Source organism: Branchiostoma floridae, chromosome 6, assembly GCF_000003815.2.
Source record: "Branchiostoma floridae strain S238N-H82 chromosome 6, Bfl_VNyyK, whole genome shotgun sequence".
NCBI classification, from domain to species: Eukaryota; Metazoa; Chordata; class Leptocardii; order Amphioxiformes; family Branchiostomatidae; genus Branchiostoma; species Branchiostoma floridae.
This window is the reverse complement of record NC_049984.1, coordinates 19,412,782-19,425,943: the sequence shown is the minus strand read 5'-3', so window position 1 is coordinate 19,425,943 and position 13,162 is coordinate 19,412,782. Positions and strand designations below refer to the sequence as shown.

Sequence of the window (13,162 nt, the reverse complement as noted above, 5' to 3'; positions counted from 1 at the left end):
AAGGAAAATGACAGCAAAACCACTTTACGTTTGAAAGAGCAACACCTTTATTTCGCCGACAATTTTTTTTCAGCAGAACTTGTATTAAGTCTGCGATTGGTATAAACATAATCAAACTAGAATTTAAAATATTTGCCTGCATATCCTTATTTCTTGCAATACGCACATGGCAGGTACACGAACTAAGACAGAAAAATGTTGGATAGTTTTTATGTTGTCACTTTTCCGCATAATATGTAAAACAAGTAACATAACGTTATACAACGTTCTCTGTGCTACAATGCTTTGCTAACGAGCTATCATTTGTGCCGCAATAACTCCAATTTTCTCATGATATTTTACAAATATCAACAATATTCCCATAGGGAGGTACAGTGGCATATTTGCGTACCTTTAGTACGAGTCATTTTTTGGAAAAACAATCTATGATATATCATGAACAAAATTTACTAAGCAAATTACTTATCTCGGTAACTTTGTCGTTCACATATCTGCTCCATTCATTTTGATACAAACCAAACTTACAGATGACTATAGCATTACGCCAATTCTTGAAAGTTACGTAACTACATGACTATAAGTTAGAACCGTATTACTATAGTTTTAAACTTGTTGCAAATTAAGCACACCAAGTGTGAATGAACATCGTCCAGATATTTCCTCCATTCATTTTGTTACAAATCTGACATAAAGATGACTATAACGTTACGTCAATTCCTGATTACTGCATAACAAAAGGTAACGTTAACGCTAGTTCGCCTTTATCCGTGGGGTGACCTATATCTACTGTTTTTAAAAACAGGGTGCTTAGGGATATCAAGTTGACGTAAGGTAGTTTTAAACTGCAATATTTGAAATAGTAATACTCCAATATCTTAAAATATTGCAGTTTAATATAGCAACGGATATAGGTTACCCCGCGGATAAAGATGAACTAGTGTGGATGAACATCGGCCAGCTATTTCACTGGCTCGGTGGAACAGTTGCACGCTTCCGAGTGGCACACACACAGCCTACGGTAACCTGGGCGATCTCCAGCCTCTCCCGACACTTCTTCCCCTTACAGTCGTACCTGGTCAGGATAGGGAGGCTGGTCTTTATAGGCAGGCTTTCATAGTCCTTGCTGTTTTCCACCGAGACGCCATCCTTTCCATAGATAAGGCACCCGTCACAGAGACACTTCGCTTCGACATACGCTAAAGAGAAAACATCAGCCGGTCAACATACTAGTACAGTAGAAGCCTGTTAGTTGCACAACGGACTAACGCACACTTCTGTTAACTGCATGAAATCCCCAAATCCCAAACCGATAGCAACCCCTCCCTGTAAAATCATACCCTGCAACCAAGGAGGATTTATAAAACTTTTATAAAACCTCCTTGGTGCTACTGAAACAACAAGGAAACTTGTTGCTCTATGTGCCTCTCACTTCAAGGGTATGAACGAGCGAATGGTCTTCTAAAACACGCAAACATAAATCTGCATACTACTGTAAAACCGTGCACAAAATCTCAACCTAAATTTTATGATTCTTCGATGTGACAAGTATTTTTCCTGAGATACTTACTGCCCGGAATCCGGTTGGCGGATTCGTTTTTGACGTAAGTCCAGGGAGACAGAGATCTCTCGTTCGGGTCTCTGCTGTCATCATCTCTGAGATCTGTAACGTCAAAAGATTATTTTTATATTGCTGTATCTGATATGAGTCAGAGAAGGGTGAAAATGCTGGTAGGGAATGAAAAAATGCATACTGTTTGTGATCAAAATGCTTCATCTTTGATGTGTCATCCTACCAATCTCCAAGCAGATCTTGCTGTGGCATAAACTTGGGAAGAAGTTTAGCCGACAGAAGAGTTTCATTGTGATTGGCATGCATGGCTTCGAAGCTTATGATACTATCTAATGCCACCTTAATATCTGCTTAGAGATTATCATCCTACCTATTCTTACCCAAATACTAACCACAAAGCAAAAAGTGAAAATATGAACGTTACTTCTTTCCCCTGCTGGGCAGGTTTCTTGTTCTGTTTCTTCCAGCGCTTTCTTGATATTTTCCTTATGCACAGCCGTGTGATTCTTGAGCATTTCCTCGACGTTGTCCTTGTTGCACCACTGCCTGTTCCTCTCCTTCCTACACGGCCTCGTCTTCTTGGCAATCTTGCCCTTCCCGCGCTTTCTAGCGCCCCGCGCCTCTTGTTCTGCCGCTAGCATGATCACAAGCACCATCACTATCACAACAGTCTGCGGAGAGAAGAATATAATTGGTCACTAACTGTAGAAGCCTGATTTAATCGCGCTTCTTAGGCCCGTCCTACATTGCCGCGTCCAGGAGTCTACAAGCTCCGGATAGCGTAGTTTGCGTTACACAGACTACAACTGTAGAAGAAGAACCAAAAATATTCTATGGTAGCGAACAGTCGTAATGGAGGTCCTGTGTTTGAGGAGAGCCACACCTCGAGCAAGTTAAAGACCCCACCACACTTATCGAAAGTAGGAGTCCTTCCCGGTGTGAGTGGTTCAAAACCTACAGTCCCATGGCCGCACCTGGGACAATTACTGTCGTATTGAGGTCACCTGAGTGGCGCCGAATGGCAGCTCGCTCCATACCCTTAAAATTTAGCCCCACCTATTGTAAGCTCCTCGCAATTCAGCCCCTGGCTGGAAGAGAAAGTAGTCGGCCCACACAATAACAATAACAATGATTTTCCTTAAACTCGTCTCCCAGTAATGATATGCCGGTGATGAAATGATGTTACAAAGTTTTCCAAATTCATTTTCCTTTCTCATAACGATAAGACTATTACATGGCTCTTGTCACAAACACAGGGTATCTAAATGAAAAATAGAGATCTAGTTCTAAAATACTTGTATGCAGTCCCATTTTTGTCTACTGCCACAGGCCTGCTAAGTATAAATGGGCACAAAAAGCGTTCTCGGAGAAATACTTTTCCTTAAATCGGACTAGTTGAAGTAAAGAATTTGGACTAAAACCTACCAGTCTCATCCTCATGTTTGTATCGGTCCTGTTGGCTTGTTAAGTCTCTCGCCCTCTTACGGCAGGTGTATAACTGTCGCCGATTCTCCATAAGGCCAGCCTTTTATCTTGTTTTTCTAACGGAAATTTCACGCGTCACGAGAGCAGCTAAGTTACATTTGTCGAGGAGAATGTTTCCTTATTTAAAATCATTTAAGAAGGGAAAGTTTTGAGCAATACAGTTTCACTTGAAAAACATCACGCGTGTGACATCAGAGGATTTAAAAAAAACCTTCGACGTATGACGTAAGACGAAGTGGTGTTCGCGCGATAGGGAGTGTACCGCGAGAGTTCAGCGGAAATTGGGTTCTAGAAACACCTGTATTTCAGGAACATCCACGTTATATCTAATACATGTCGTTTATTACCACGGTAGGTCAAGTCATTGAGAATATGCTTTCATGTAATTTGTTTTCAGTAAGAATTAGAGTGGAGGTTTGGATGGGGTTTGCACATGTAATACCCTGTTATATGTACTTGCAGAATTGGGAAATAACTATTATAAGACTCCGTTCCTTGAGGAAACAAATCGGATACGTCTCAAAGAACCGTAAACGACTTGCAAACTTCCTTCTTAAAGACAGGTCAGCGTGGGTGTAAGAAAGGTGTGGTGCGGTTTGAAGAACATACAGTATACCTTTTTATGTCACATATAAACCAGGATTGGAAAATGCATGCAAATAAACAAAACGGTTGAAGAAATTCGGGTGTGTGCAAGAATTCTTTGTACACGTGCATTTGGCATGAGCCCATGGGAACTATTACTAAGTAAGTTATCTATGTTTACTTCCCAAAATATTTTATATCCGTATTTGTCAATGGCAGTTGAAATTACGTGTTCGCCAATAATTTACCATCGTGCAAATAACGTTCACGTGTCTACCGTTCGTGTGTTTGATCACGTGACTGAAAAGGTGGGTTACGGAAGGTGATTTAACTTAAGCCGCAAATATTTACCTGACAGGGCAGGTCGTGAGACTCACGCTTAACGGAACATGTCCAAAATAGTTTAGATTAATAGATAAGAATGACCTAAACACTCATACATAGTTGGGTGCAAAATATTTGTCAACAATAAAAAATGCCTTAGAATTAAATTGGTATTTCAACTTTTACCTGTTCAGTACATTGAAAGTCCAAAACGATTGACACTACTTCAATGCAGGGATCCATGGATTTCAAGTCAATTTGATTCATAGTTATCAAAAAAAATAAAGGGTTGCAAACGTTTAATGATTCTCATATAAACATTTAGAAGGATAAATAAACATTTGACAAAAAGTCTGAATTACCCGGAGCAGTTTTACCGTAACCCTTACTTTTCTATTTAAAAAACGTTAGTCTTTTCTTGCAATTCAATTTGTCTGTAAATTACTGTGGATTTTTTCAAGGAGGTTAAATACCTCTTTGATCTTTTAGACACATATTTCGTGACTTCCTTCCTCCTGGTTTGCTTATGAATATTCCATGGCCACGCCGTACCCTGGCATTCTCTGACGCGATTGAACCCTATCGCCCACAGTAAGGTCTTGACATGTGATAGGGTTGGTCTTCTCACTGCCAGGAGTGCATAGCAAAACCGGTTCTCATAGAATGCATACTCACAGACTCTGCTCATAGACCGTGTACTGTAAGCCGTATTATATACCAGACACCCAAAATAGACTGTAGATTCGCGGCAAGGTATTGGTGGCAGACAACAACACATGTCTCTTCCTTGTCGGCGAACACACCCTTCTTTCTTGGAATCGCTGTCTCTTACAAGAAGTGACTGAGTCATATTTCTTGAGAAAGACCATTGTTGTTTTAACAGGTAGGCCTTTAAATAAGGCGTCAACCTATTTTAAGAGCTCACTATGAGAGTTTAACGCAGCAAGGTGCCGGCTTGTTTTTAACGTAGTACATGTACGTTGCACTGAAGACGTTCAGCATAATTTATAGTTTTTTTTAACGAGTTTGCTCAGTGCAAGGCCATTGACCACTTCTAGGCACTGAACTTCGCTCACTGTAGCTGTGTAGCAGCATCTCTTCTCCCTAAGTCAGAAACATCGAGTTTCAGCAAGCTCGACTAACTGACTCAATGGGCGAAGCAGGGGTTACGAGGCTGCTCGGGAAATTCCCTACCCCTCCCAAGTTATACTATAGCTTGGATGTCCTAGATTATAGACTAACGCGGACCTGTAACACATGACACTTGCAAGACACGCCGACAGTTCCTCTATTACTGCCCCGCCTTCTGCAACACTACTATTCTATTTCACTAAGTCTAATGGTCTGGGAAATGTTTTGAAGTTCAGCAAGAGAATATTTATCGACTTACATGATCTGTCCTGGAAGATTATGCCGGACACCAAAAGAAGCTTTGAGAGGCTTTATTAGCCCATTAGCTGTGACATAAAATTCTAAAATAATGTACACTACTAATCTTCCTGGACATATCTTAGAATTGATATTTTAATCTCTTGTTGCAAGTTAGCATGGTAAAATCTTCCATGACTATGTGTGATCATCATTCTGATGGAACTACTGGAAAGCAAAAAGAGAGATGTCAAACCATAACTCTATAACTTGAAATGGAAAATGAAACGTGAAATTCGTCGAGTTTGCCCATAATCTATTTTCTAAGGAATAATCTGATTCCCAGTAGGCGGCGAAGCATCAAAATTGAAGGAGGGGCGTAGAAAATGATACCTAAATTAGATACTAGTAGCCATGAAAATTATACGAAAGAGATTCACAAAAGTGCAAAAGGAAACTCTTGATTTCCATTGTTACATGTCTATAAAGCAGAGCTTAGAGCTCGTGACGTGGAGTTTTTGAGGAGACAGGAACGTTCGGGCATCATTTCGAGCTCAGAGAGACAAAGAGGTACCTCTTTACATTTAGTGCGCGAAATTTCAGTTCTCTTTTCTGAAGTCTTACTCACTTTAAGCCTTTAATACACCCTCTATTTTTTTCTATGAAGCACATGTTGTCAAAAAGACCGTGCAGGTAAGTGGGCGTCATGTAGGCTGGCACTTCTGACAACGCCGACAAATGTTACATTCATGTTGTCATCTATTTGACAGGTGCTTTCGAGTTCTCGTATATTGAAGTGATGCCTACTGCCGTTGCGTGCGTAAGATGTAAGGATTTCCGTTATTCGTGGCGTCAGCTGACGTCAGATGTGCTCAAACTAGTCCGTTTCAGAAGGAACTGGAAAAATCCGGAGGATGTCGGTTCAAGCCTGAGGGAAATCTCATCAGATATTACCTGACGTCAGCTACTGGTAGTAAATGTTCCCCCAGCCTGTTTCCAGGGCCTATAAAGCCAAACTCCTCGGCTCTAGGGCCAACATGCCCCGAAGGAGATTCTACAGCAGACCCCTTGAGTTAGACCCTGCACTATAGATATTATAGAGATCGGGTCGGGGTCTTGCATCCAGGCTTATGTTCAATACAGGTAGCCACAGGGTACAGTTTACAAATACCAGATCTGCGGCGCTTCAAATTAATTACAAATTGTATATAAGAACATTTTGGGTTGGTATAGCGGACATTCTGTTACTTTTCGCATATGACAAAGTAGTTGCAACTCGGTAGGCTTTAGTCTAGTTAGACGAAGTTAAAGTAAGTGTTAAAATCTTTTCAGACTAGAGTTCCAATGTTAGAAATCCACTCGTTGAAAGTGTTGATGGAGCCTGTAGATGTCTTCTGGAGATCGCATCGGAGAAAGCGTCAGCGCCTTCGTGACGTCATGGTCCTTCAGTAGATTGACGTATCGTGATGTCGGCGTTGTTGGACCGGATGTGACGTTGGTTGGACCGGATGTTGGAGGCGTGTCTTCGTAGAACAGGTTGACGTACTGAGGGAAGAGGGAAGTTCATATGACAAATTTTGGGAGCGAAAATGAAAATAATGCATATAGCAAAGATCGAAAATTGATAAAGAAGAGAGGCTTAGAAAAAGAAAAAGAAACGGAAGGAACGAAGGAGAAGAATCAACGTTACATGATGATTCAGGCGTTAAAGTAACGTATACTATAGTTTTCCGATCATGAGTCGTACATTACGTTTTACAGCAAGATTTCAATGAATTTTGTAGGAAAATGTTGGAAAAACTGCGTCTGCAATATTACGTCAGCACTGGTTTTCACACCAGGCTTATTGTACACTACACAGGTAAGCACCTACCTGTTCCTTCTCATCCTGACAGATGGTAACGGTGTATCGGGACAGGCACTCCGTCAGGTACAATGGGCCATTGTTCAAGTCATACAGGCACCCTTCCACAGCAGAGCAGATACCTGCACAGGAAATAAGAAATATATCACCTGTGAGGGTGCGCGGGCATCTAATCACCTTTTAATCATAAGCCACGCCAACTACAGACAGGTTTGACCTAAGGCGCCACCTACCGATTTGTAGACTAATAACAACAGTGCGTGATTTATCTTGGTAATGAAAAAGGGAGATTTGCAGATATAAAAGATCGACATATACGGAACTAGAAACGGGCTTGTAGCTAAAATGGAGCTGAAGATTTAATGATACAATTACAAGAAAGTACACTCGAGGCGAACGTTATGATGCTGCGAATTTAGTACTGATAAAGCTCTCAAGATACCAGTTATAGGTGTTTCCCAAATCGTTTTGTTCTAAAAAATATGTTGGATTCACGTACATGTACCAAGAAACTCTTATATTTTTACATGTAGGTTCTCGTTGTGTACAATATTCCGTAATAATTTCATTCATTCGGTGGTAATTCCTCGGCGCAATCGGCGACCTGAAAACAATGATCTCCCTTACTAATTGTAGAATGTCATAACATAATCAGTCATCCTGTTAGCCGCCTCCATGAAAAATGGAGGTATAGTTTTTGGTGTATCTGCTTGTCTGTCTGTGTGTCTGTTTGTTTGTGTTTCAGGATATTTGTGGTCACCATAACTCTATAACCTCTAGATGGATTGTAAATGTAATGATATTTGGTATGTGGGTAGGTGTTGCAGGTCAGGGTCGATTTGGGGCCCCCTGGTGTGCGACATTTGGTACTGCAGCAGAACTTTGATTTTTGTATCCTTTGTCCTGAACAAAATGGCCATGTAGGCAAATATATCCACGAATGCTTACACCGTAGAACCAATAGTGTAAACGACATGCTAGACCCAATATATTGACTTATTCATACCTATAGATATCCATATATGTTTGTTTAGTTGTACTGTAAGTAGTTGTTATACATGTAGACCTTACGAAAGTCGCTGTACTTTTGCCGTGTCAATAAAGATCATATTTTATCTGGTGTTTAATACCTCTGACGGCAGGCCCGCTGTACACGGTGACGCTGGCCTCCATGAGTGACGTCAGCGGCACATCCTCGGCGTCCCCCACCCCACACCGCTCCCACGTCAGGTCTGTGACGAACGCCTCGCCCTGTCGGCTCACTATGATCTGAGATAAGACCACACAGGGACGTCAGGGGAACGGAGTACGTGTCTTACTCTCCCAGGACAGGTCTGTCACGAACGCCTCGCCCTGTCGGCTCACTATGATCTGAGATAAGACCACACAGGGACGTCAGGGGAACGGAGTACGTGTCTTACTCTCCAAGGACAGGTCTGTCACAAACGCCTCGCCCTGTCGGCTCACTATGATTTGACATAACATCACACAGCGCCACTGATATTAATAGATGTAAGAGAAATTATAAAAAAGGAAGGAGATCATCACCTAGACAGACAGTATCTGGAAAGAAAGTTAAGGAAGGAAAGATCTCGAGACCACACCATCTAGTAAGATAGGAACTGTAAGAGAGAGAGAGAGAGAGAGAGAGAGAGATGAAGGGAGGAAAGAGTACTGATGTTAATAGTTGGTCATAGCTAGAAGGTGAAAGGTAATAAGAGAGAGATAGAAATATGGGAGGAAAGTGATCACGCCACATATTTTGGTTTATGTTTTGTGTAGTCAGACTGACACCCCTATTCAAGTTGGTTCAGTCCTCCACGTTTAGTCCGACCACCGACTCCTTCAGTTCAGCCATGTTGGAATAAAGCTCCTAAAGTTAGTTGCACTTGTGTCGCCCGTGAGTCGCTCCTTTAGCAGTCCTTCTACTAAACTGGCGCAGGGGCGTCAGGGTCACGGACTATGTGTCTTACGAGGACAAGGTATCTGTCAGATTATCTGCAATCGGAGAAATAGGATCATATGACGACATCAAGGTCACCAATACTGTACCTCACGGGTCAGGAAATACGGCAGATTATCTGATATTGGAGATATAAGGACGTACGGGTCAGAGTTCCCGTACCTCAGGGGGCAGGGTACTCCACAAAAATCAATGGTGAATGAGTCACACACACCGCATGACAAAAGTTGCCGTATATCAAGTCTGGGATCGCCAGCTTGCTCTTTTCATGCATATTCTACATATAGACTTTGCCAACAAGGGTCAGTGGATATAACAGTAAGAGATCTAAAGATGCGCTTCCACCGCACTTGTGTCAAGCTTGCGTCACTGTGGGGTTCGTTCACTGCGTCACTGTTTTGTAATTTTCTCCAATTTTTTTATAATTTTGATATTGCGTAATACGTAAACGTATGACTTAGAAGACGGCAAAATAAACAAAAAGAAAGAAAATTCGTTCTTTATCTCTGAAATTCCTTTGAGTATCTTTCGAACCCCGCAGTGACGCAAGCTTGACACAAGTGCGGTGGGAGTGCACCTTGGCGCTAGTTCACCTTTATCCGTAGGGTAACCTATATCCGTTGCTTTCAAAAACGGGATATCAAGTCGACGGACGATAGCTTCAAACTTGAATAGTTTGAACATATTACAACTGGAAACCACCGTCTGTCGACTTGATATCCCGTAATATTTTGTTCTTGACGATTTGTTGTACTATGTAAATGTTGTATTGCATGCATGGATGCATGTGTACCCAGGGCCTCCATGAAAAGCAGTGTTAGCCACTGATGGGTGCTTACCCTGGTAAATAAATAAACAAATAAATACCGTGTGAGTAAACACAACGAATATAGGTTACCCTGCGGATAAAGGTTACGCCTTTAAAGCACACGCTCTCTAGAACTTGGCGCGATGTAGTTGGAGGATCCAAAATGCATTTCAGCAACTACTAGTATCAAAATGCATCTTTCGGACAGGAGTCAAAATCCATGCCAAATACCAGTATTATATTGCATGCATTTGTAATTTTGTCTGCAACGATATCGATTTAATATTTGAGACGCGTGTCTCCAAAAATTCTATACCACAGTAATCAAGAGTAAAGTATACTGCAATATCATCTAAGCGTGTTTCATTAGGCTTATTGTGTAGATTAATCACCTCATAACTAAAGTTCCACAGGAGCTGCAGATGGATCGATACTCAGACCGACTACGCATCGATACGATCGTATCATGTGTCCAAAAAGCCCTGCGGTTAGTTTATGAGTCCTTAACATCAAACAGTCTTGGAACAGAGAGTGTAAAACTCGGTGTGTATTCCGCGCTAAGATCTGATTCTGCCATGATGTTTCTGATATTTATGTCACAGAAAGTTAAGTTGTGGAAGTGAGCTATATGACATGGGCCTCTCTCGCTAAAGGTGGTATCTCACTGCACTTGGGGCACCAGTGCGTCACTGCGGGGTTCGAAAGATTACTCAACGAATTTCAGAGATAAAGAACGAATTTTCTTACGTTTTGTGTATTTTGTTGTCTTCTGAGTCATACGTATTACGCAATATTTAGATTATTTAAAACAAAATCGGCGAAAATAAACAACAGTGCCTCAGTGAACGAACCCCGCAGTGTCGCACCGGTGCCCCAAGTGCAGTGAGATACCACCTTTAAGTTACGTTTACAAGGCTCACAGGTCAGTGAATTTGAGATTGTGCCCCTTCCTCCCTGTGCCTTATCAAATGGGCACTTCTCTTGTGATGTACTGTAATTTTTCAAACCTTCAAGTTCAACGAACCTGTCCAGTGGACATAGCCCTAATTGACAAAGATATGAGGCTATTGAATCCCTTTATAATCGTTATCTGTTGCATGCTTTAATCGTCCTGTACAAATTGATGCTAAAATTGAGGATGACACGTTTTCAATACACGATACATGTAGCTGTGTGAATTCCTATCTATGATCTTCATGTGCAGAAAGTACTGATTTAGTAATTTTACCCAAAGTCTTTTCACGATCTTCTCATCCACACTAAAGCTTTACGAAACTTTCTTTTCAGGGAAAGCTTTTTAGGAGAGTGTTATAGTCGAGTCTCCATCCATTGTGGCACCCGGGATGCAAGAATATGACCCCGCCAAGGCCAGAACCATATCGGTGAACAGATGATGCTGTCAGATGCACTTGGGACAGTCCTCTGACCTGGGGTTACCTCTACCTGATGCAGACCTCCATATTTGGCAAGGCTGAGTGTTCGGTCGTACATCTGTATGTTTTGTGGCGATTCAATCATCGGAAAAGTCGTAGGAGCTTTGTCATGAGAGTAAAAGCTCGTTGAGGCATAAATATTGGGTGTAGCAATGCACACAGCGTGTCTCGTGGATAACTGTCTGGGGAGTGTTCAGAGTTTGTTACTTCATTTTTGTATCTCAGAATGCGAAATACCAATGATAGACTAAGTGATGATAATAGTATTGGCTCCCCAGATAAGTACAAATACCAAAATATAACCTACACTTACTGTTGTGAGGAAAACCACAGCACATCGTTCACAATTTTTAGGTTCGCAGCTATGGAATTCCATACGATGTCCTATGCAAATGTCGCATAATCATGAATTTACGAAGAATCTGCAAAGACTGATACTTTTGGTGCCAGATGGAGTTAACAGTGTATATCGGCTCTTCCACTCATCTGAGTATATCAAGTGCTAAATATATTTCTATGCATCTATGTTGTATTTGATGTATATATTCTGTTTTTTTTACTACTGACAAGCAAGGAGGTTGTAGGCATATAGGGGCCACGTCTGCAATAAAGAATTAGTAGAATAAAACAATTCTAATGCGATTTTATATGGCACCATACCACATCGACAAGGTTGACCTCACCGTTCGCAAACCTTCCTGCATGCATGATTTATTTCATTTCTTGAAACTTAATCTAATTCTAGAGTTTCCAGAATGATACATTGCAATCCGCGTTTCATTTCTTTCTATCTAATATTCGTGAAGACGCATACATACCGCTTCCGTCTTGTCCATTTGTCTGAGGAAATCTACGACAGAATCCAGCCGAACGTAAGCCTGGTCATCTGTCACTAGGAACCAGTCAAAGTCGTCTTCCCGCCATTTACACAAGTAGCGCAGTATCGGCACATCTACAAGTGTGGACTCATCACTCAAAACGACTGCAGGCAGCCCAGGCCGCTTGTCGTTTGTCGTTAGTTCGGCTGTTTTGGGAAGGAAGAATTCCACAAATGCCTGCTCGCTCCCCCTGGCCCAGGTGCTGTGCGCAGCTGCCGCAAAGGTGGGCATTCTTCCGCGTGACGTCATGACGGAGACATGCAGAGGGTACCTGACTTTGCACTTGAGATCTGGCGCATCTCGTAGAACCTGTACGAACTCACCATCTCCGCGCGTCTTGGCATGGTTGAACTCTCGGGGGTTAGACTTCTTGAAGAATCGAAGCTGTAGCCCCACCAACAGAGTTAGAAGGACACCGAAAGTCGCAAAATGGCGGACGGAGCGGCTGGCGTACCAGCGCCGAACCCGCCTGCCGGGACAGACCACACCGCCTGCCGCCTCCATGGCTGTGGAACTCCGTGCGCTGGGGGAGGATTTACTACGACGGAAGCACTAGAAATGATGCCCGATGTTTTGATACGTACAGTGCCACTCTGTACCGTGTGACCGCAGACTCTTATTGATCAGCGGTATTAGAAAATGCTTTTAGCGCGTATTTTTTGCCGTCAGGAACATAAACGTCAAGTTTAATGGCTGGGTACCTGAAATAAACGACGGTTATTCAGTGACTTGCCGTGGGGCGAAACAGACTCTAACGGTTTACATCCATCTTATCGACAGGAACAATGTGGGGTGAAACAAGCTGGCTGCTTTTAGATTATTGAGACCTCCGCCATGAGGTAGATTGGAATAGATGAGATTTAGGTGGAGCCGTGATCCCGGTT

At 42.2% G+C, this 13,162-nt stretch overlaps 2 protein-coding genes across 2 annotated transcripts; both read right to left on the bottom strand.

Annotated features, from left to right (window-relative positions):
• Positions 1-96: 96 nt before the first annotated feature.
• LOC118418291 (interleukin-17D-like) lies at positions 97-2,236 on the bottom strand. Its single transcript, XM_035824143.1, has 3 exons — positions 1,995-2,236; positions 1,568-1,660; positions 97-1,196 (listed from the first exon to the last, which is right to left on the bottom strand). Exons 1-3 carry the CDS (start codon positions 2,224-2,226, stop codon positions 964-966), a joined length of 558 nt encoding a protein of 185 aa, XP_035680036.1. The 5' UTR covers positions 2,227-2,236; the 3' UTR covers positions 97-963.
• Positions 2,237-5,992: 3,756 nt separating this feature from the next.
• LOC118417016 (chondroitin sulfate synthase 1-like) lies at positions 5,993-13,122 on the bottom strand. The gene is made up of 4 exons (XM_035822340.1): positions 12,219-13,122; positions 8,327-8,465; positions 7,206-7,318; positions 5,993-6,877 (listed from the first exon to the last, which is right to left on the bottom strand). The coding sequence occupies exons 1-4, from the start codon at positions 12,780-12,782 to the stop codon at positions 6,680-6,682; spliced, it is 1,014 nt and encodes a 337-aa protein (XP_035678233.1). The 5' UTR covers positions 12,783-13,122; the 3' UTR covers positions 5,993-6,679.
• Positions 13,123-13,162: the final 40 nt, after the last annotated feature.